The following is a 22,229-nucleotide window of genomic DNA, read 5'->3' as shown; positions in this document are numbered from 1 at the left end:
CTGCCGCACCGCATCGGGGGCCGCAGTGGGGGATTAGCGCCGGGAAACCCAAGTTCACGCCCGTTTTGAGGCGCTAAAGGAGGATTTTAGCGCCCGCCGCCGTCTGGGCCCGGCGCACCCGAATTTTCGTCGGGCGCTGCCGCATTACCGCTGGCGCAAACTTTCTGGCGCTACAGCCCTGGCAAGACCAGAACCCAATTTCTAGGCCTAAATGTCATACTTCTGTATTGTCTTACTTCTGTTAAGTGGTTAAGGACTGTTTTGGGATATTGATATGGGACTGCACTGAAATACTGTACATTTCAAAAACCATACTGAGAATCAAAGTCAGAGGGAGAAGAGTACTATTCATATTTTATTTAAAATTAAAAAACTCATCACCCACAAAGGTTCATTAAAAAAAATCTAAAGTCGCACACCTTGAAATAACAAACTCTGGTATAATTTGAGATCAGCTTGAGTTAGAAACTGCAGTAAGCATACTGCATATTTCCCAATACCATGTTGTTAAGGAAACAGTTAGGCAGAGCTACTGTATCCCTAACTTATCCAACCCACATTTCTATTGGAGAAGTAAAATGAAGGATTTCCTGAGTATTTAAAACAATCTGTAATTGTTTTTAACATTAGTGGTAATGATACAGCACAGAAGGAGGCCATTCAGCCCATTGTGCCTGTGCTGGCTCTTTGTTAGAGCGATCCAAGTAATCCTACTCCCCTGCTCTTTGCCCATACAACTGGAATTTTTTTCCCTTCTAGTATTTAGCAAATTCTCTTGAATGTTACTACTGAATCCGATTCCACCACCCTTTCAGGGAGTGCATTCCAGATCACAACTCGCTGTATAAAAAAAAAGTTCTCTCATGTCGTCTCTGGTTCTTTTGCCAATTGCCTTAAATCTATGCTCTGGTTACCGGCCCTTCTGCCACTGGAAACAGTTTCTCTCTATCAAAACCATTCATGATTTTGAACACCTCTATCAAATATCCTCTTAACCTTCTCTGCACTAAGGAGAACAACCTCAGCCTCTCCACATTACCGAATTCTTTCATCCCTTGGACTATTGTAGTAAATCTCTTCTGCACCCTCTCCAAGCCCTTGACATCCTTCCTAAAGTGTGGTGCCCAGAATTGAACACAATACTCCAGGCTGAGGCCTAACCAGTGTTTTAATAAAGGTTTAGCATAACTTCCTTGCTTTGCACTCTAAACCTCTATTTATAAAGCCAAGGATCCCATATGCTTTTCAACAGCCTTCTCAACTTGTCCTGCCACCTTCAAGGATTTGTGTACTTACACCCCCGGGTCTCTCTGTTCCTGCACCCCCTTTAAAATTGTACCATTTAGTTTATATTGCCTCTCCTCATTCTTCCTACCAAAATGCATCACTTCACACTTCTCCACATAAATTTCATCTGCCATGTATCTGTCCATTTCACCAGTCTACTAATATTCTCCTCATTGTTTACTATATTTCCAAAGTTTTGCACCATCTGCAAACTTTGAAATTATGTACATCAAAAAGAGCAGTGGTCCTAATACCAACCCCTGGGGAACACCACTGTATACCTCCCTCCAATTTGAAAAACAACCGTTCACCACTACTCTCTGCTTTTTGTATCCACGCTACCACTATCCCTTTAATCTCATGGGCTTTAATTCTGCTAACAAGTCTATTACGTGATATTTTGTCAAACAGCATTTAAATGTCCATATACACATCAACCCCCTCCGTTACTTATTCAAAGAACTTAATTAAGTTTGTCAAACACTATTTGCCTTTAACAAATCCATGCTGGCTTTCATTTATTAGCCCAAACTTGTCCGAATGCCAAATACATTTCTCCCCGATTATTGTCTCTAAAAGTTTCCCCACCACCGACGTCAGGCTGACTGGCCTGTAGTTGCCGGGTTTATCCCTCTCTGCTTTTTTTTTTTTTTTTAAACAGGGATATAATATTTGCAATCCTCCAGTCCTCTGGTACCACCCCAATATCCAAGGAGGATTGGAAGATTGTGGCCAGAGCCTCCATAATTTCCCCCCTTACTTCCCTCAGTAACCTAGGATGCATTCCATCCGGACCGGATGACTTTTCTACTTTGCCAACCTTTTAAGTACCTCTATCTATTTTTATCCTATTCAATATCACTACTGCCTTCTCCTTTACTGTTAAATTGGCAGCATCCTCTTCTCTAGTGAAGACAGGTGCAAAGTGCAAAGTACTTATTTAGTACCTCAGCCACGCCTTCTGCTTCCACAAGATGATCTCCTTTTTGGTCTCGAATTGGCCACACCCTTCTTTGACGACCCTTTTACTATTTATGTGTTTATAAAAGACTTTTGGGTTCCCCTTTTATGTTAGCTGCTAATCTATTCTCAGACTCTCTCTGCCTCATTCCTTTTTTTTTAGATCTCCTCTGTACTTTCTATATTCAGCTTGGTTCTCTACTGTATTGTGAATTGTCATAAGCCTCCTTTGTCTGTCTATTTTAACCTCTATATCTTTAGTCATCAAGGGAGCTCTAGTTTTGGATACCCTTCCTTTCCCCCTCATGCGAATGAGTCTATTCTGTACCCAAACCATCTCTTTGAAGACCTCCCATTGTTCAATTACTGTTTTGCCTACCAATTTTTGATTGGAATCCACCTGGGCCAGATCCCTTTGTAACTCGCTGAAGTTAGCCCTTCTCCAGTATTTCTGCACTTAATTTTATCAGCAATTTTATCACTAATACCTCACTGTTACGAGAATCACTGCTTTAATAAGAAGTTTATCCATTTTTCTCTATTCAGAGAACTTATCTGGGTCAGTATTTAAATGTATGATTCATTCTTCATTTTACTCCTCCACTTCTCAATAAATCTAAATAATAAATGGTCAACCACCTGTGAATTTCAGTTTGCCTTTATAAACAATTTAGGTTCTGTGCTGATACACTGAGCCAACCTGTGATTATACAGCCCAGAATCTGCTGACAGGCCAAGAAAATAGCTTAAAACAAAGACATTATCTGATTTCCATAATGGGGTTTTTCTGTTACTTCACACACCGATAATTGAGTTTACTCTGATTTTGTACTTCTCCAGCAATGCACATGAATCACACTCAATTTACTATTTACAACATACTACGTTAACTTTATACTTAACCCAGTAGAACAAATTTTAGTAGTTGGTTTAGAAAAAATGTAAATATATCTGGCGCCAAATCAAGCAAATCCCCAGCTTCCAGCGATGTAATCAAGCAGGCTAAGCAGCAATCACATTGAAGAATTCTTTCAGACAGCAAACCGGAAGGTAAAATGCACAAATTATAATTTACTATTTATAGATTTGAGAGAATGAAATAAAGATAGGGACAAACACATAGGATTAAGGTAGAAGCTAAAATATCAAAACTTTAAAAAAATTATTAAAACCCATGTAATTTTTCTCATTAATGGAACGATTTGACATTCCACAAATCTAAAAGTAGTTTTTCTGGGCCAGAACGGTTGTTCAGCAGTCAATACGCCGTTAAAAACCCAGTTACACAGTTCAACAAGGCTTAACTTTCTCGGGTTGGGGGGGGGGGGGGGGTGGGGGAGGGGTGTTTAACAGCGACATTCCAGCGTAATAGGGGAAGTTTTCATTCTTCAGTGTGATTTGCATTTATTGCTGGCTCTCGGGAGTTCCACAGTGCAACCTGTGGAGGAGCAGGGAATGAATGACAGCAGCTTCTGGATTTTCGTGTTTATCTGCACATGTGCTGACTCTAGGAGTTGTTGTCACTTTCAGAGGAGTAATGACAGCGAACGCCGACAGTTTCACAGTCATTACCACCGCAAAATCCGGGCCATAATATTTCTAACATCACATTCTTCTATCAGGTTTTATAACACCACATCAGTCTGCCATGATACCATACAATCAGCTCTAGTCAATGGAATTATTGCTGTCCAAATCAAACTAGAAGTAGTACCTCATCCAGTATTTCACATTTATTTTTTTGGAAACTACAGCCAACACACGTAAAACCAAATACACGTAATATGTGCAATATGCTAGGTGGTGTATTTTATGCAAGAACTAACTTTACAGTGTGGTAAACCACTGTCATACCTGTCTGTGTCTGTATGTGTATTCCACTAGGTACAGGTCTGGACATGCCTCGGCTGACTCCTCCCACTATTCCAGGTATATAAGTGACTACCTCCCAGTCCCTTAGTATTCTGGACGGGTCGACCACTCGAGACAAGACCTTCATTCTTTAGTTAATAAAAGCCTGATTGTTACTCGCTCAACTTCAGTCTTTTGAGTAATTGATGGCGCATCAATTTTATTAACTAAATTTTTTATAATGGAGAAGATCCTCACACCAGCATGCCTGGACCTGGACAGTCGGGAAGCGGACGCTTCCACCAAGTTTGCTCACTGGCTCACGTGCTTCGAGACATTCCTGACTGCCTCCACTGCGGTCGAAACGGATGCGGACAAACTGTCTGTCCTGATCTCCAAGGTGAACCACCGAGTGTACTCAGTCATCCGGGACGCGACCTCGTACACAGCCGCCCTCCAGCTCCTCAAGACCCAGTACACGCGCCCTGTGAACGAAGTTTACGCTAGGCACCTTCTGGGGAGTCGCAAGCAACAACCTGGGGAATCGACTGAGGAATACCTCCAAGCACTGTCCGTGCTTGGCCGGGCCTGTGGGTGTAAGGCGGTAACGCCCACTAAGTACACGGAGGAACTGATCCGGGATGCCTTCGTAGCGGGCCACAGGTCCAACTACACCCGACAGCGACTGCTGGAGCAGAGTGACCTCACCCTCGACAAAGCCTCCGACATCGCACTAACGCTGGACGCAGCCTTCCGGGGCATGGATGCCTACTCCTCTGCACCGTGGACGCCGCGGGGAACGACAACCTGGGACACGGTAGGACAGCCCCATAGCACCGTGCCACCCCAGCCACAGCCCAACAACGGCCCAACTACCGCAGCAGTGTCCCAAAGCCAGACAGCAGTATCCCAAGGCCAGAAATGCTACTTCTGTGGCCAGGCCAAACACCCCAGAGCGCGCTGCCCGGCGAAGAATGCAACCTGCTCGGGCTGCGGGAAAAAGGGACACTACGCCAGCGTCTGCAAGGCCAAAGCCACCCCGAACGCCAGCAGCGCCGCGTGTGGGCCGTGCGAGCCGCCATCTTGGGCCTCCCCAGCCATGTGCGAACCACCGCAGCAGCAGCCATCTTGGACGACTCCAGCCACATGGGAATCATGGGCGCCGCCATCTTGGACACCAGCCGGGACGCAGCAGACCGCCAACCCCCACCCATCTGATACTCGCAGCGACACACCGACCCCTACGCTGGCCTCTGTGACGCTGGACCAAACGAGACCGCACCAGTTAGCTCGGTCCAAAATGGACGTTAAGGTAAACGGCCATGCAATAAACTGCCTTTTTGACTCCGGGAGCACAGAGAGCTTCATCCACCCCGACACGGTGCGGCGTTGCTCTCTCCCAGTCCTGCCTGCGCACCAGCGGATTTCTATGGCCTCCGAGTCCCAGTCAGCGGACATTGGCGGCTACTGCGTGGTGACACTAGTAGTAGACGGGACTGTGTTCAATAATTTTAAACTCCTGGTCCTGCCCGACCTCTGCGCTGCCGTTCTACTGGGGTTGGATTTCCAGTGCCACCTCAAAAGCGTTACGATGGCGTACGGTGGCCCCCTCCCCCCACTCACAGTCCGCAGCCAGCAGCCTCCAAATTGCCCGCCGCGCACTAGATGCAACCTCTCCACACTCAGAGTCCCACCCCCCCCACTGTTTGCTAACCTCACCCCTGACTGTAAGCCCATCGCCACAAAGAGCAGGCGATACAGTGCCGGGGACAGGGTTTTCATCAAAACCGAAGTGGAACGGCTCCTGAAGGAGGGGATTATTGAGGGCAGCTCCAGCCCCTGGCGAGCCCAGGTTGTGGTCGTTAAGACCGGCGAGAAACAACGCCTGGTCATCGACTACAGCCAAACAATAAACCGCTACACCCTGCTGGACGCCTACCCACTCCCCCGCATAGCTGACATGGTCAACCAGATCGCGCAGTACCGCGTCTTTTCGACCATTGACCTGAAATCAGCGTACCACCAGCTCCCCATCAGCCCTGAAGACCGCCAGTATACTGCTTTTGAGGCAAACGGCCGCCTCTATCACTTCCTTAGGGTTCCCTTCGGCGTTACCAACGGGGTCTCCGTCTTCCAAAGGGAGATGGACCGGATGGTCGATCAAAACGAGCTGCAGGCCACTTTCCCTTACCTAGATAATGTGACCATCTGCGGCCATGACTTGCAGGACCATGACGCAAACCTCGAGAAATTCCTCCGCACCGCCCAACTCCTGAACCTGACATATAACAAGGAGAAGTGCATATTCCGCACAGACCGCCTCGCCATCCTTGGCTGTGTTGTAGAACACGGGGTCATCGGTCCCGACCCGGACCGGATGCGTCCCCTTATGGAACTCCCACTGCCCCACTGCCTAAAAGCTCTGAAGAGGTGCCTAGGGTTTTTTTCCTACTACGCTCAGTGGGTCCCCTACTATGCAGACAAAGCCCGTCCGCTGATCAAGTCCACCTCTTTTCCCGTGACGGCAGAGGCCCGCTTAGCCTTCCACCGTATCAAGGAAGACATTGCCAAAGCCACCATGCACGCAGTGGACGAATCCATCCCCTTCCAGGTGGAAAGCGATGCGTCCGACTTCGCTCTGGCCGCCACCCTTAATCAGGCGGGGAGACCTGTGGCATTCTTCTCACGAACCCTCCAGGGCCCGGAGACCAGACACTCCGCGGTCGAGAAGGAGGCCCAGGCTATCGTGGAGGCTGTGCGTCATTGGAGGCACTACCTGGCCGGAAAACGATTTACCCTGCTCACTGACCAGCGTTCAGTTGCTTTTATGTTCAACAACAAGCAGAGGGGCAAAATCAAAAATGACAAGATCTTGAGGTGGAGAATCGAACTTTCCACCTACAATTACGAGATCTTGTACCGGCCTGGGAAGCTCAATGAACCCCCAGATGCCCTATCGCGTGGCACCTGCGCCAGCGCGCAGATCGATAGGCTGAGGGCCCTCCACAATGACCTCTGCCACCCGGGGGTCACCAGGTTCTTCCACTTCATCAAGGCCCGCAACCTGCCTTACTCCATTGAGGAGGTCAGGACCATGACCAAGAACTGCCAAGTCTGCGCTGAGTGCAAACCGCACTTTTATAGACCAGACAGAGCCCACCTGATAAAAGCCACTCGCCCTTTCGAACGCCTGAGCGTCGATTTTAAAGGGCCTCTCCCCTCCTCCGACCGCAATGTGTACTTCCTCAACATCATTGACGAGTACTCCCGGTTCCCGTTCGCTTTCCCCTGCCCGGACATGACCAGTGCCACGGTCATTAAATGTCTGAACAGCCTCTTCACCCTGTTCGGTTTCCCCAGCTATATCCATAGCGACCGGGGCTCATCGTTTATGAGCGACGAACTCCGCCAGTACCTGCTCGCTAGGGGTATTGCCACAAGCAGGACCACCAGTTACAACCCCCGGGGGAACGGACAGGTGGAAAGAGAGAATGCAACTGTTTGGAAGGCTGCCCTACTAGCCTTAAAGTCTAGGGGCCTTCCGACCTCCCGCTGGCAGGAGGTGCTCCCCGATGCGCTCCACTCGATTCGGTCACTTCTCTGCACTGCCACCAATGCCACCCCTCACGAGAAAATGTTTGTCTTCCCAAGGAAGTCCACATCGGGGACATCGTTACCGCCATGGCTGACGTCCCCAGGGCCGGTACTACTGAGAAGACACGTGAGGGCCAATAAAACGGACCCCCTGGTCGAGAGGGTCGACCTCCTCCACGCCAACCCCCAGTACGCTTACATTGCGTACCCGGACGGGCGGGAGGACACAGTCTCCATACGAGACCTCGCACCCTCGGGGACCGCTGTAACCCACTACCCATTACCACCCCCCCCCACGACCCGATATCCAACCCCAGCAGCCGGCTCGCCTTGGACCGTCACCCATGAGGACTACACTCCAGGGCCCCAGCCTACACGGGACGCGACGCCGGAAGCTCCACCACCCCTGCCGTCGCCACGTCGATCACAGCGGCAGACAAGACCTCTGGAGAGACTCCAATACACGAACTTTTAAATACACTTCACCCCGCCGGACTCATTTTTAAACAAGGGGTGAATGTGGTAAACCACTGTCATACCTGTCTGTGTCTGTATGTGTATTCCACTAGGTACAGGTCTGGACATGCCTCGGCTGACTCCTCCCACTATTCCAGGTATATAAGTGACTACCTCCCAGTCCCTTAGTATTCTGGACGGGTCGACCACTCGAGACAAGACCTTCATTCTTTAGTTAATAAAAGCCTGATTGTTACTCGCTCAACTTCAGTCTTTTGAGTAATTGATGGCGCATCATACAGTGAGCAGTGTGAAGGCCCCAAGGGCTAGCACATTAATGATTTGTATCACGAAGGGGGGATGGCCGTAAGTTCAAGACCTGCTCCACTCGGCTCCCGAATAAGCTGCACTGAGTTTCAAAACTCAGCCAAAGCCATGCAAGAAGCAAATTTAAATATCAGTATTAGGAGAGCAATTTTAGTGATTGAAAAAGTAACGCTTGAAGCAAATGATATACAGGAAACTTTGTGCTATTCCGGAGGTCAGGAATCCGGCATTCTCGAGCTACCAGCAAAACCGCGCTCCGAAAACCGCACCTCAGTAACCGGCAATGTTGCCGGTTACGAGTCCGAGTCTCCAACAGTTGCCGAGTTCGTCAGTGGGGGTAGTTCTCCAAACTGCCACTACTCGGCCTCTTGGCGTTATCGGAAGTCGGAACACCTCAGAAACCCTGCATGTGGAGTCTCACTCTCCCATGCTGCCGGATAGCCTCTTCTGATCAGTCATTTTTCAGGGTTCCAGTACTGTTTCTCCAACGTTGTTACAACTCATTGGGTTGAATTATGGAAATCCCAAAAGATCATCCAACCAAAAGGAAGAGAGTGGTGTTAACTTTAAAGCAGAAAATCGATATATGTAAACGACTGGAATTGGGAGCGAAGCGTGCGCACATTATGAATGAATTCAAAATCGGTTCGTCAACAATGTACGACATCAAAGCGCAGAAGGATAAGCTGCTCAAGTTTTATGCAAGCTCGGAGACACCTAACAGTGTAGAGAAACGGCACACGCTTCATAAGCCTAAGCTTGAAGAGCTGGATACCATGCTTTATGAGTGGTTTTGTCTGAAGCGTTCAGAGGGTGTTCCGATTTCCGGACCCATGCTAATCAAGAAAGGGAAGGATTTCTATGCAAAGATGGAGCTCACTGAGAAGTGTGCTTTCTCTGGTGGATGGCTATCGTGCTTCAAGACACGGCATGGGATACGACGACTCGATGTTTCCGGGGAGAAGGAATCAGCTGATCACGACGCCGCAGAAGAATACTGCGAATATTTCAATCGGATTGTGAAGCAACATAATTTGTCGCCAGCACAGATATATAATGCCGATGAAACTGGCTTATTTTGGAGGTGTTTGCCAGAATCAACACTTGCTGGGGCTAGTGAGGCTAATGCTGCAGGTTACAAGAAAAATAAGGATCGTGTAACTGTGCTAACATGTGCAAACGCTGCAGGATCACACCGGGTTAAACTTCGTCATTGGGAAGTATAAAAATCCCCGTGCATTTAAGAATGTGAAGCACTTACCTGCTGAGTACAAATCTCAAACAAATGCTTGGATGGATAAGGAAATCTTTTCAAATTGGTTCCATCATACTTTTGTTCCATCTGTGAGGGGACATTTCCGTAGAATAGGGAAACCTGAAGATAGCAAATGCATTTTATTGCTTGATAATTGTAGAGCCCATCCGCATGAATCAAAGTTGGTTTCGGGAAATATTTTCACCATTTATTTGCCACCAAATGCAACTTCTCTCATACAGCCCATGGACCAGGGCATTATCCAAAATCTGAAGTGTCATTACAAGAAAGACTTCCTACGTAGACTGATAAACCAAGATGACAGTACAGGTATACAAGCATTTCAGAAGGCATACAATCTTAAAGATGCCATCTTTAATGTTGCATGTTCCTGGAAATTGGTGAAAGGTCACACTTTGAGACAAGCCTGGTGCAAATTGTTGCCTTCTGTAATGTTTGCTGAAGGTTCTTCTGCAGAGGAGGAATTTCATGGGTTCAATGTTCGTCCGCGGAAGACTGCAGTAATGGAAATGGCTGGCATGCTGAAAAATGTAGGCCCAGCAAACCCTCTACGTTACCTCAGTGAATGTGATGTTCAGCAGTGGGTTGATGCAGATAGAAGTTGCTGTTGTGCATTCGCTAAGTGATGATGAAGTAATGGATAATGTTTTGAACCCAAAGAAAAAAAAGGAAAGTGTGATGGAAACTGACGAGGATGAGATTTATGAAGTGAGAAAGGTTTCTTGGGCTAAAGCTGCAGAATATTTTGAAGGATTACTTATATTTGCTGAAAGCCATTCTTGCTATTCTGCCCAAGAACTTATGCAGCTCCATGTTCTGCATTCCAACTTTCTACAAAAAAGGCAAGCGTCCACGAAGCAAGCGGACATCCGGGACATGTTTAAGAAACCTTCCAAAAGAGTTGGAGCAGTGGAAGTGCCTGAAGAATCTGTTGAAGTGCATGATCCTGATGACCCAGCTGGCATGGATATTCCTGACGAAATAGTTGTCTTGGAATAAGTATACAGTCAACCACCGTACAGTACTTTATACTGTACTGTACAGTCGTTTAAGTTTTGGTGCACTGCACAGTCGTTTATAAGTTTTGTTTTACTGTTAAGTTAATAAAGAGTTATGGATTACCATCAACTGGCAGTACTGTACTTAATCAAGCATCTTTCACCATCCATTTAACAACATTCTGTAGGTGAGTACAGTACCCAATTACTGTATATTGCACATTTCTTGAATTTAAAATTTTTCTTTGTTAAAAATAGCCTGGGTAGATAACCCGCTCAGGCATCCGGGGCTTTTCAAAAAACGGCAGTAGCTCGGTCCCGTATAGCACAAAGTTTCCTGTAAAATGTAATATTTTAACAATTCAAAATATGAAGTTGGAGATTTTATACTTGGAGAACATAGAAACATAGAAGATAGGAGCAGGAGTAGGCCATTCAGCCCCTCGAGCCTGTTCCGCCATTTAATGAGATCATGGCTGATCATCCAAATTCAGTACCCTGTCCCTGCTTTCTCCCCATATCCCTTTAGCCTTAAGAAATATATCTAACTCCTTCTTGAATATATTTAATGAATTGGCCTCAACTGCCTTCTATGATAGAGAATTCCACAGGTTCACCACTCTCTGGGTGAAGAAATTCCTCCTCAGCTCAGTCCTAAATGGCCTACCCCTTATCCTTAGACCGTGACCCCTGGTTCTGGACTCCCCCGCCATCGGGAACATCCTTCCTGCATCCAGTCTGTCCAGTCCTGTTAGAATTTTACAAGTTTCAATGAGATCCCTTCTCATTCTTCTAAACTCTAGCGAATATAAGCCTAATCGACCCAATCTCTCTTCATAAGTCACTCCTGCCATCCCAGGTATCAGTCTGGTGAATCTTCGCTGCACTGCCTCCATGGCAAGAACATCCTTCCTCAGATAAGGCGACCAAAACTGCACACAATACTCAAGGTATGGTCTCACCAAGGCGTTATACAACTGCAGCAAGACATCCTTGCTCCTGTACTCGAATCCTCTTGCTATGAAGGCCAACATACCATTTGCCTTCTTAACCACCTGCTGCACCTGCTCGTTTACCTTCAGCGACTGGTGCACAAGGACACCCAGGTCTCGTTGCACTTCCCCTTTTCCCAATCTATTGCCATTCAGATAATAATCTGTCTTCCTGTTTTTGCCACCGAAGTGGGTAACCTCGCATTTATCCACATTATACTGCATTTGCCATGCTTCTGCCCAATCACCCAACCTGTCCAAATCATACTGGAGTTTCTCTGCATCCTCCTCACAGCACACATGCCCACCCAGCTTTGTGTCGTCTGCAAACTTGGAGATATTACATCTAGTTCCCTCGTCTAGATCATTAATATATATTGTGAATAGTTGGGGTCCTAGCCCCGATCCCTGCGGTACCCCACTAGTCACTGCTTGCCACTTGGAAAAAGACCCATTTATCCCAACTCTTTGCTTCCTGTCTGCCAACCAGTTCTCTATCCAAGACAGTACCTTACCCCCAATCCCATGTGCTTTAACTTTGCACGCTAATCTCTTATGCGGGACCTTATCGAAAGCCTTCTGAAAGTCCAAACACACCACATCCACTGGTTCTCCCTCATCTATTCTACCAGTTACATCCTCAAAAAATTCCAGTAGATTAGTCAAGCATGATTTACCTTTTGTAAATCCATGTTGACTTTGTCCGATCCTGTCACTGTTTTCCAAGTGCTCTGCTATTACATCTTTTATAATGGACTCTAGCATTTTCCCCACTACCGATGTCAGACTTACCAGTCTAGAATTCCCTTTTTCTCTCTACCACCCTTTTTAAATTATGGGGTTACATTAGCTATCCTCCAATCCATGGGAACTGTTCCAGAGTCTATAGAATTTTGGAAGATGACCAGCAATGCATCTACTATTTCTAGGGCCACTTCCTTAAGTTCCCTAGGATGTAGATTATCAGGCCCTGGGGATTTATCGACCTTCAATCCAGTCAATTTCCCTAACACCATTTCCCTACAAATACTGATTTCATTCAATTCCTCCCTCTCATTAGAAGTTGAAGATAAATATAATAAATATAATACTATGCTACAGAAAACTGTGTGTTATCCGGAGGCTAACTGTCCGGAATGCTCGAGCCACCGGCAAAAATCAGGAGCCATTTTCGTTAGGTTTTTTTTCTTCTCGTTGCTTTTTTCCTCAACAGTCAAGCTCTGCAAGGTCTGCTGAAGCTGTTGCTAAGCTACAGAGACGCTTGGACTGTTTAGAAGCTGTTGCTAAGCAACAGGGTTTGTTGACAGATACAGAGCTCAAAAGCTTCCGTATCTTTCAGCATTAGAGCTGGAGTGTCCGGCAGTTTTGAGGGAATGGTAACAGCTCGGTCCCGTCGGTGCTGGATAGCACAAAGTTTCCTGTATAATGCAATGCTCTAATATAACATCTGTCTTTATAATTGAAAGTTTTCTGTTTCGTGCATGTCTGCAGGACATTAGATGCGCCATGTCACAAAGCAATGGCAACTGAGAGATTTGAACCAACCAACGCACTTAAAGAAACGCCCATTCTTCATTGCCTTCTGTGCCATGTCCAGTGCTTGGACCCTAGGACAGGCTTTAAATCCCAATATTCTTTGAGACTCTTGGCATTCGTAACTGGAGCCAGCCAGGCCCTGCAAGTTCCCTTCCTAAATTTCTCTGCCTCTCCACCACCTTCTCTTCCTCAAGAGCTTCCTTAAAACCCACCTCTGACCAAGCATTTGGTCATCTCTCCTAATACGTCCTTTTTTGGCTTCAGTGTCCCCATCTCTTCTATGGGGATTTCTAACTCTTATTGGTGGATGCTCACATTATTTAAAATTCACAACATTCATGTTTAGGCTTTGGACAGAGCGAGGCACAGCAGAGGTGGGAAAAGTTAAACTGCCATTGGGAGCACAGTCTGATCCACTTAAACAGTTCATTAAATGTTGGGCCGCTGTACTCCCCACCTGGATCTTTTGCCTCGACTCTCAACTGGTCCTCCTGATTTTACTTATGAACACACCAAATACTACCAGGTCCCAAGTCCTATTCCAGCGTTCTCCCGGTAAGTAATATTTGGCAGTTAATTTACTGACTGTAACATGTGTGTTCCATTTTGAAGAAATCCAGGCTTCATGGTAGCAATCTTCAAATCATTATTATTGACAGATGCTGCTCACTAGAAAGCTTACAACGCAGGATCAATGACACACAGACACCACTCCTCTCGCAATTCCCACATAACCCGCCTTTCCCTCCATTCAAATTCTTCTGGGTCCCACACCTGCCCCTCGCCCCAAGATCTTGCAGCCGTGTCTTGCCTGCCCCGTCCCTTCCCCACACTGCCAGTTTCTAGGAGCGCAATCAGAGCCCAGATTTCACCCCTGCGCACTCCTGGCTGGCCTCCCACATTCCACCCTACGTGAACTTGAGGTCATCCAAAACGCGGCTGTCCGTGTCCTAACTCGCACCAAGTCCCATTCGCCCATCTCCCCTGTGCTCGCTGACCTACATTGGCTCCCGGTTAAGCAGCACCTCATTTTCAAAATTTGCATCCTCGCCCCTTCCTATCTCTAATCTCCTTCAGCCCCACAACCACCCCCTCCCCACCCACCGAAATATCTGCGCTCCTCTAATTCTGCCCTCGAGCATCCCTGATTATAAGCGCTCAACCTTTGGTGGCCGTGCCTTCTGTTGCCTGGGCCCTAAGCTCTGGAATTCCCTGCCTAAACCTCTCCGCCTCGCTACCTCTCTTTCCTCCTTTAAGACGCTCCTTAAAACCTACCTCTTTGACCAAGCTTTTGGTCACCTGCCCTAATTTATTCTTATGTGGCTCGGTGTCAAATTTTGTCTTAAAATACTCCTGTGCAGCGCCTTGAGATGTTTTACTATGTTAAAGGCACTATATAAATACAAGTTGTTTTTGTTGCCCCCATCCAATCCAAAACAAGGACTCCCTCTCTTCTTATCCTCATCCGTTAATTTTTTTTGGGGTGCGTGGCCTCTTTAAGGAGCGGAGGCCCATTCAAAATACCGCACAGGCACGGCTTTTCCTATTGAAAAGCTGGCTGCACGGGAGGTCCAGAGCGTTGCACTGCCGCACAGCTTAAAGGGAGCATTGCCCCCATCCCACCCCACTCTCCCTCTGTCGCCTATCCTTTCATGGTCCTCTACCCCAACCCTCCCCACAGTCCTACCAAGTGTCAGCTTCAAGTCTTCAGCATAAAACCTAGTCTGATAATCCTAAGGTAGTGCTGCACTATTGAGATGCTGTCCTTCAGAATGAGAATTTATACTGAGATCTGATCTACTGTATGTTGAAGAGCGCATGGCACTATTCGAAGAACAAGAAGTTCTCTAGGTGTTGTAGCCAACATTCAAGAAACACCACCAAAAAAATAGAATAATTGGTTATTGTTTGTGGGGCCTTACTGTGCACAAAATTACTGCCATGTTCACACACTCACTCTTCTGGCACTCCATCGGAGCCCCAAAACACCCTCTCCCCAGTGCTCAGTTCAGCAGCATAATCACGAAGGGGCACACCTTCATGAGGGAAATATACCAGAAACTGCTTCACCTCTTATTACTAACCCCACACTTCCTCCCTCTCCGACTCCCAACCCCACCCACACCAAGAGATCTGCTGGAAACTATAAAAAATTAACGATTTATTTTGCCCCTTCAAATATTACTGCAATTCCTGATTTCACATGAAAGTGATCTAGATTCTGAAGATCCATCCTAGTGTAAACTCACCAGCGTAACAACTAAATGAATAAAGAAACCAGATTCAGAGGATCAGACAGAAAACAGCTCACTTTCTGGACTTGTACTTGGAAAACTGGGAAACTTTACCTTGTGGATTTGATGATCAGTGCAGAGACATGCCAGCAATTGCACCAACTAAAACTCTTCCATGACCAACCTATAGCTTAGATGCACACAACTCTACAAGGTAAAGAGGACTCATTCCAAAATTGCCTGATGAATTTGAAGATACTCAGATTGAATTCTGGTAACTAGCAGCAAGTTTAAAGTGTGTTTGTGCTGTTATTAAGAAATTTAACTTTAGTCTTCACACATTCCTGTTGAAGTCAGATTTTCCCTTTCTAATGTACTGGCTCATGGAAATGCATCAGCCTTGGTTATAAAGTAACCTTTGACTAGAACACATCTCACATTAAAGAAAGGATTTAGAAATTTGTCCTTACTGTGAATATCAGCTGACTCCTAAGTATTGACTTTCACCTTGATATCAGAGTTGCATTCAGTTATAAATCAGGGCATTAAACAAGTATAAAAATATTTACAGTTCTTCATTTTCATCTTTTGGCTGAATAAAAAAAAGAGCTCGCAACATTTCTGGAATATGATCAGGCTGGTATTTAACAGCATACAAATTAGTTCTAAAAGTCAGTAAAATTAAAGTTATATTTATGTATTTAAATAGTAGATTACCTCTATCTATAAACATGTATGCACTGGTATAGTATTGAGTCAGTGTGGGTATTATTGTTTCTGCTGACTTTAGAGAGAAGAACTGCATTGTTGCAGTTTAATAAAACTTAGAGTGAAGATAGCTCATCTGAAAGGTTGTTTGATGGTCCCTGATTTATTGAAGGAGGAATGACAAGCGACCAAACAATAACAATAAAGGTATAATACAATTCTATTTTTAAACCTCTTCCCAACTTTCTAGATTATTCCATGTTGCTTAGCTTCTCACCTTTGCCACAATTACCATCTGGCTTACTGGTAACAGAAAATAAAGCAAGTCCTGCAGCTCTAAAAACGAAGGCCTAGCTTGGAGTGCACGTACGGCAGATAAGAGTCCAGATCTCCTCCTTTACAGTACTGCACAGAAACTATTCTTGCACTTAATGCAACAATTGCTATTCACAATTCCTATATAGCCTGTAGCTTCAGAAAACACCATGAATTTTTAAATAAAATGTATATTCACTTCAGGACTTGACACTGCATTTAAGTAACTGATACATGTCAATGTAACACAGATTGACTTTGGATGTCAGAAGGGCGCTTTCAGAATCTTTAACATAATGGGCTATCAAAATGCAACTCTGCACTCTGGCCTAGCCTTACATTGTGGGAATCAACTGTAAATAGAAACATAGAAAAATAGGAGCAGGAGTAGGCCATTTGGCCCTTCGAGCCTGTTTCATCATTCAATATGATCATGGCTGATCCTCTATCTCAATACCATATTCCCGTTCTCTCCCCATACCCCTCGACGCCTTTTGCGTCTAGAAATCTATCCATCTCCTCCTTAAATATATTCAGTGACTTGGCCTCCACAGCCTTCTGTGGTAGAGAATTCCACAGGTTCACCACCCTCTGAGTGAAGAAATTTGTCCTTACTGTGAATATCAGCTGACTCCTAAGTATTGACTTTCACCTTGATATCAGAGTTGCATTCAGTTATAAATCAGGGCATTAAACAAGTATAAAAATACTTACACTCCTTCTCTGCAGAAAATTCATACTGTATGTGTGACTGACAATTCAATACTACCCAGGGCAGGAAGTAAATTTAAGACAATCATAAATGTAAACCCTGGGAAATCACATTTAATTCAGCATATCCTGATCCAAACTGAATGGATGGCCTCTCCACCGTGATCATGTACAAATAGTGTCTGTTCTTTCTTGCATGTGTCTACCTTGAAAGCTATTGTTTCATATTAAAGCCAAAAATTCTGATGTGAGCTTTGCAAGGATAGGCAAAAACTAAGCCTCTCAAATCGTCCTGTAGTTCACAAGAGATACAGATGTCATTTTAACGGTACTGGAGATCACAATACCATTGGGGGACTATGGAAAAGTCGCAAAATCTCAAGTCATTTTTGTAAAGCTGTTGAATACAGAAGTGACTAAATATAAAATGGATAACAGAGCTCCAACAAGTTAAAATACTTAGTAAGAAAAGAAAAAAACCACAACAGCAGCCAAATTCTTGAGCAATCAATAAACTGCAGTCAAGTCGTCCATAAGGGGCAACAGAAAGCATTGCACTCACTAAAGCATCTATGAGGACCTCTGCTCCTTCTTCACTCTCGTGCAGGGTGTCTATGTCCGTCAGCTCCTGCAGCAGGTCCACCACCGCAATGGATACATGTAGCAGCTCGTTAAAGATCATTCTACGCATATTAAAAAATCTGTACATAACATTTGTTTTATTATTATTGAACAGCCCAAGCTGAAGCAGAGGGAGATACAGGGGTATAGGGAGAAAGGAGAACAGTGGGTTTAGCTTTGGATTACTCTATCATGGAGTTGGCACAGACATGTGAACATGGCTTGTTTCTGTCGTAAAATTTCTATGGTGCTAAAAGTTACAATCATGACAGTTCAATTCTCAGATCCTCATTTAACACTGAAGACTGAATGATCATTTAAAAAGCAAGACTTGATCTACAGGCAAGAGCTATCTTGTTGTTTTCCATAATACTTGCTTATAGAATTTTCACTTAAAATAGGCAGCACATTTTACAAACACTAGTCCCTCACTCCTCAAAAGGTTTAATGCATAATACTCTACTGTTAAATAACATACAATCGGCTTAAGTACAGAAGAAAATATTTGATCTATAGCCCTCATTGGATTCATCATAAAAACACTTTCATTATGTTAGGAGTTTCAGAGCTAAATTACTGGTGTAGGACTAAAAAAAACTCCTGAGGCAGGTCACTATAATTTGGACAGACAAAGAGAACACAATTGGTTTTCTATTTGTAAACAGACCACAAAATTTGCCTATATTATTGCTGTGGCACACCTCCGATACCTTGAAAATAGATCCATTACAGGGCACACTCTAATATACTGATGCTCAGCTATGTGCAACTGATGGTTAACTGCAACTAATGTCCTGAATGTTTATGATGTTATGATCTAGCCCAATTAAGTCAGCATGGCATCACTACACAATGAGATACCGGTCATTCTGTATAAAGCTCTTGGATGACGGATGCATACCATTAGGTTCTCAAGAGATTTTGTTTAACATCTTGCCAACATCTAAAGGATATCAGTATTTTCATGGCCGAGAAGGCCAATCAGGGATTGTACAGCGTTGAGTTCCACAAGCAAGTGATACAGATCTGGCATGGTGGCAATCACATGCATCTCCTGTATAATATCGTTTAAATCCAACTCTGACTCCATGAACCTGCAAGTCAAGCAGAACAGGACAATTAAAATAAAAACAGAAAATGCTGGAAATACTCAGCAGGTCAGGCAGCATCTGTAGAGAGAGAAACAGAGTTAATGTTTCAGGTCGATGACCCTTCGTCAGAACTGGAAAAAGTTGGAGATGCAATGGTTTTTAAGCAAGTCTGGGGCAGGGAGAGGGGAGGAAAGAACAAAAGGGAAGGTCTGGGATAGGATGGAAGGTAGGAGAGATTAAGAGACAAAAGGGATGATGGTGCAAGGCAAAAGGAGATGGTAATGAGGCAAGTTAAGAACAAAAGATGACTCTAGATGAAGTGTAAATGGCAGCTGCCATGCGAGAGAGAGAGAAAAAAAGATAGGGGCGGAGGTTATGGTCTGAAATTGTTGAACTCGATGTCGAGTCCAGAAGGCTGTAAAGTGCCTAATCGAAAGATCAGGTGCTGTTCCTCGAGCTTACATTGACAATTAAAATGTTTGGGTAACATTAAGGAATGAATATCTGGCTAAACTTTGTTTTTCTGATGAACATATAACTTTACAACATAACTTTTTGACAGAAAATGTGCTTATATACAAATATGTACACAAAGCATATTACAAAAATGTACATAGCTAGCAAGGAACTAAAGGCAGTGCCCTAGAGACCCATGCCCCATTTCACGAGAGTACTGTTCATTCCAGTGCAGTTCTCAAATTTTGTGGAATAGGGAGTTCGTTACCCAGCATCAATAGTGGCAGAGAAATCTCTCTAACCCTGAGATAGAGCCGTGCAGGCATTCAAACACAGGGATAGAGAGGGGTTTCTCTGCCGCTATAGATGCTGGGTAAAGAAATCTCCATTACGCAAAAGCCATTTTTCCACCCGTTGCCACCTCGCACTTACCTGCGTGTCACGTGTTTTCAATTGCAAAGGGACTTGGTGCATTGCAGGCTGTCCGTAGTTCGTAATTTGCGAGTGTCCCTGGTTTGAAGGTTCAGCTTATATATTAAATAATGTCAATTATTTGCAGGTGTCCGTTTGAACAGGTTTTACTGTACATAGGTGCTTTTAAACTTCATTATAATAAAAGATCTGCAATGCACTGCTGCCCCACAGAACTACAACTCAGAATAAGAATCACCAAACAGTATAGATAAAGGCAGCTTTCACTTATACCAGTGGTGGCTCAAAACAAAGAGATCGATGAGTTGGCAGTTCCCCTACCTCACTCCTTCCCTGAACCCCAGCAACCATAGGCACTCAAATTAATGATGACAAAAGAAACCTGCCAGCAGTCCAATTATCCTTGTACTATCAGATAAAAAATGGAGTTAGCTGCTGTGGATAATTCTGCTTTCCATTATCACCAACAGGAAAATCACACACAATGAATTTCTTTTGGTAGTGCTCCATCAAAGACTAATAAGGCAATTAAAACTATTGTACCACACAGGTGATATACAACACAAGCCATGAATAATCACTTGAACAGCCATGATCACTATTGGCAACCAAGAAATTATTCACAAGTACCATATTGCTATTGCTGCTTGAGTTCATAATAGTAAGAAAGAGAAACAAAGAATACATTTTTGAATACAAAATAGAACAAAAGCATAAATACCCAAGTTCCTCCATGGTCTTAAAATATATAGGTTTAAAAAAAAACTAGTGCAAGTTATGGCGAGAACTGATAAATACAGACACAAATGCTTACTTCTCTGGATTCTCTGGGAATTTGATGCGCAGTTCCTGGTTTTTATAGGCCCTCTTTTCAAATGTCAGGATCATCTTCTTCACTGAGCTTTCATCCAAAGGTTCAGCCTGAAGCATAGGGAACAATTTTAATCACTAAAGAAACATTTTTCTTTGCATCCAAAGATATCACCACTACCAAAGTCAGATTCATCACAATCAAGTTCAATCTTCCAGTTTCCTTCTACTCCGTCCTGACCTTTCAAAAAAAGGAATACACACTGACATACTACAAACAGGTGCATGAATTGCAGTTACATTGCTCCACACTGACCAACAAGAATAATACTTACAAAATACTTGCATCATCCTTGCTATTCAATGCACAAGAATCTCCCAGTCTCAGCTGGGGCGGTTTTCCCCCATGGATAAAATGTCCCCAAAACATACAACAACAACAACTTGTATTTATATAGCACCTTTAACGTAGTAAAACGTCCCAAGGCGCTTCACAGGAGTATTAAAAGACAAAAAAAATTGACACCAAGCCACATAAGGAGAAATTAGGGCAGGTGACCAAAGAGGTAGGTTTCAAGGAGCGTCTTAAAGGAGGAAAGAAAGGTAGCGAGGCAGAGAGGTTTAGGCAGGGAATTTCAGAGATTAGGGCCTAGACAACAGAAGGCACAGCCACCAATGGTTGAGCGATTATAATCAGGGATGCTCAAGAGGGCAGATTTAGAGGAGCGGGGGGTGGGGGGGGCGGAGGACGGGATGTGGGGCTGAAGGAGATTACAGAGATAGGGAGGGGCGAGGTCATGGAGGGATTTGAAAACAAGGATGAGAATTTTGAAACCGAGGCGTTGCTTAACCGGGAGCCAATGTAGGTCAGCGAGCACAGGGGTGATGGGTGAACGGGACTTGGTGCGAGTTAGGACACGGGCAGCAGAGTACTGGATGACCTCAAATTTATGTAGGGTAGAATGCGGGAGGCCAGCCAGGAGTGCGTTGGAATAGTCAAGTCTAGAGGTAACCAAGGCATGGATGAGGATTTCAGCAGCGGATGAGCTAAGGCAGGGGCGGAGACGGGCAATGTTATGGAGGTGGAAATAGGCGTTCAGAGTTATGCTGGGGACATGTGGTCCGAAGCTCATTTTAGGATCAAATATGACACCAAGGTTGCAAACAGTGTGTTCAGCCTCAGACAGATGTTAGGGAGAGGGATGGAATCAGTAGCTAGGGAACGGAGTTTGTGGCAGGGACTGAAAACAATGGCTTCAGTTTTCCCAATATTTAATTGAAGAAAAATTCTGCTCATCCAGAAATGGATGTCGGACATGCAGTCTGACAATTTAGAGACCGCGGAGGGGTTGAGAGAAGTGGTAGTGAGGTAGAGCTGGGTGTCATCAGCATACATGTGGAAACTGGTGCTGTGTTTTCAGATGATGTCGCCAAGGGGCAACATGTAGATGAGAAATAGGAGGGGGCCAAGGATAGATCCTTGGGGGACACCAGAGGTAACTATGCAGGAGCAGGAAGAGAAGCCATTGCAGGCGATTCTCTGGCTAAGATTAGATGGATAAGAATGGAACCAG

At 44.9% G+C, this 22,229-nt stretch overlaps 1 protein-coding gene across 1 annotated transcript in view; it reads right to left on the bottom strand.

The window, feature by feature from the left end:
• The window catches only part of LOC147080909 (beta-catenin-like protein 1), a 46,474-nt gene extending 25,670 nt beyond the window's left edge, over window positions 1-20,804 (bottom strand). Inside the window, exons 1-3 of the mRNA XM_085981034.1 lie at window positions 20,660-20,804; window positions 18,821-18,960; window positions 17,808-17,905 (exon numbers count right to left, since the gene is read on the bottom strand). Of these exons, the coding sequence (XP_085837160.1) occupies window positions 17,808-17,905; window positions 18,821-18,960; window positions 20,660-20,775 (354 nt within the window). The 5' untranslated portion in view covers window positions 20,776-20,804. The remainder of the gene's footprint in view (window positions 1-17,807; window positions 17,906-18,820; window positions 18,961-20,659) is intronic.
• Window positions 20,805-22,229: the final 1,425 nt, after the last annotated feature.

Source organism: Somniosus microcephalus, unplaced genomic scaffold (assembly GCF_052327205.1).
Source record: "Somniosus microcephalus isolate GS21.2 unplaced genomic scaffold, FLI_Smic_1.0 scaffold1008, whole genome shotgun sequence".
Classification (NCBI taxonomy): domain Eukaryota; kingdom Metazoa; phylum Chordata; class Chondrichthyes; order Squaliformes; family Somniosidae; genus Somniosus; species Somniosus microcephalus.
The sequence above is the reverse complement of the archived record's forward strand: the minus strand, read 5'-3'. Positions and strand labels throughout refer to the sequence as shown.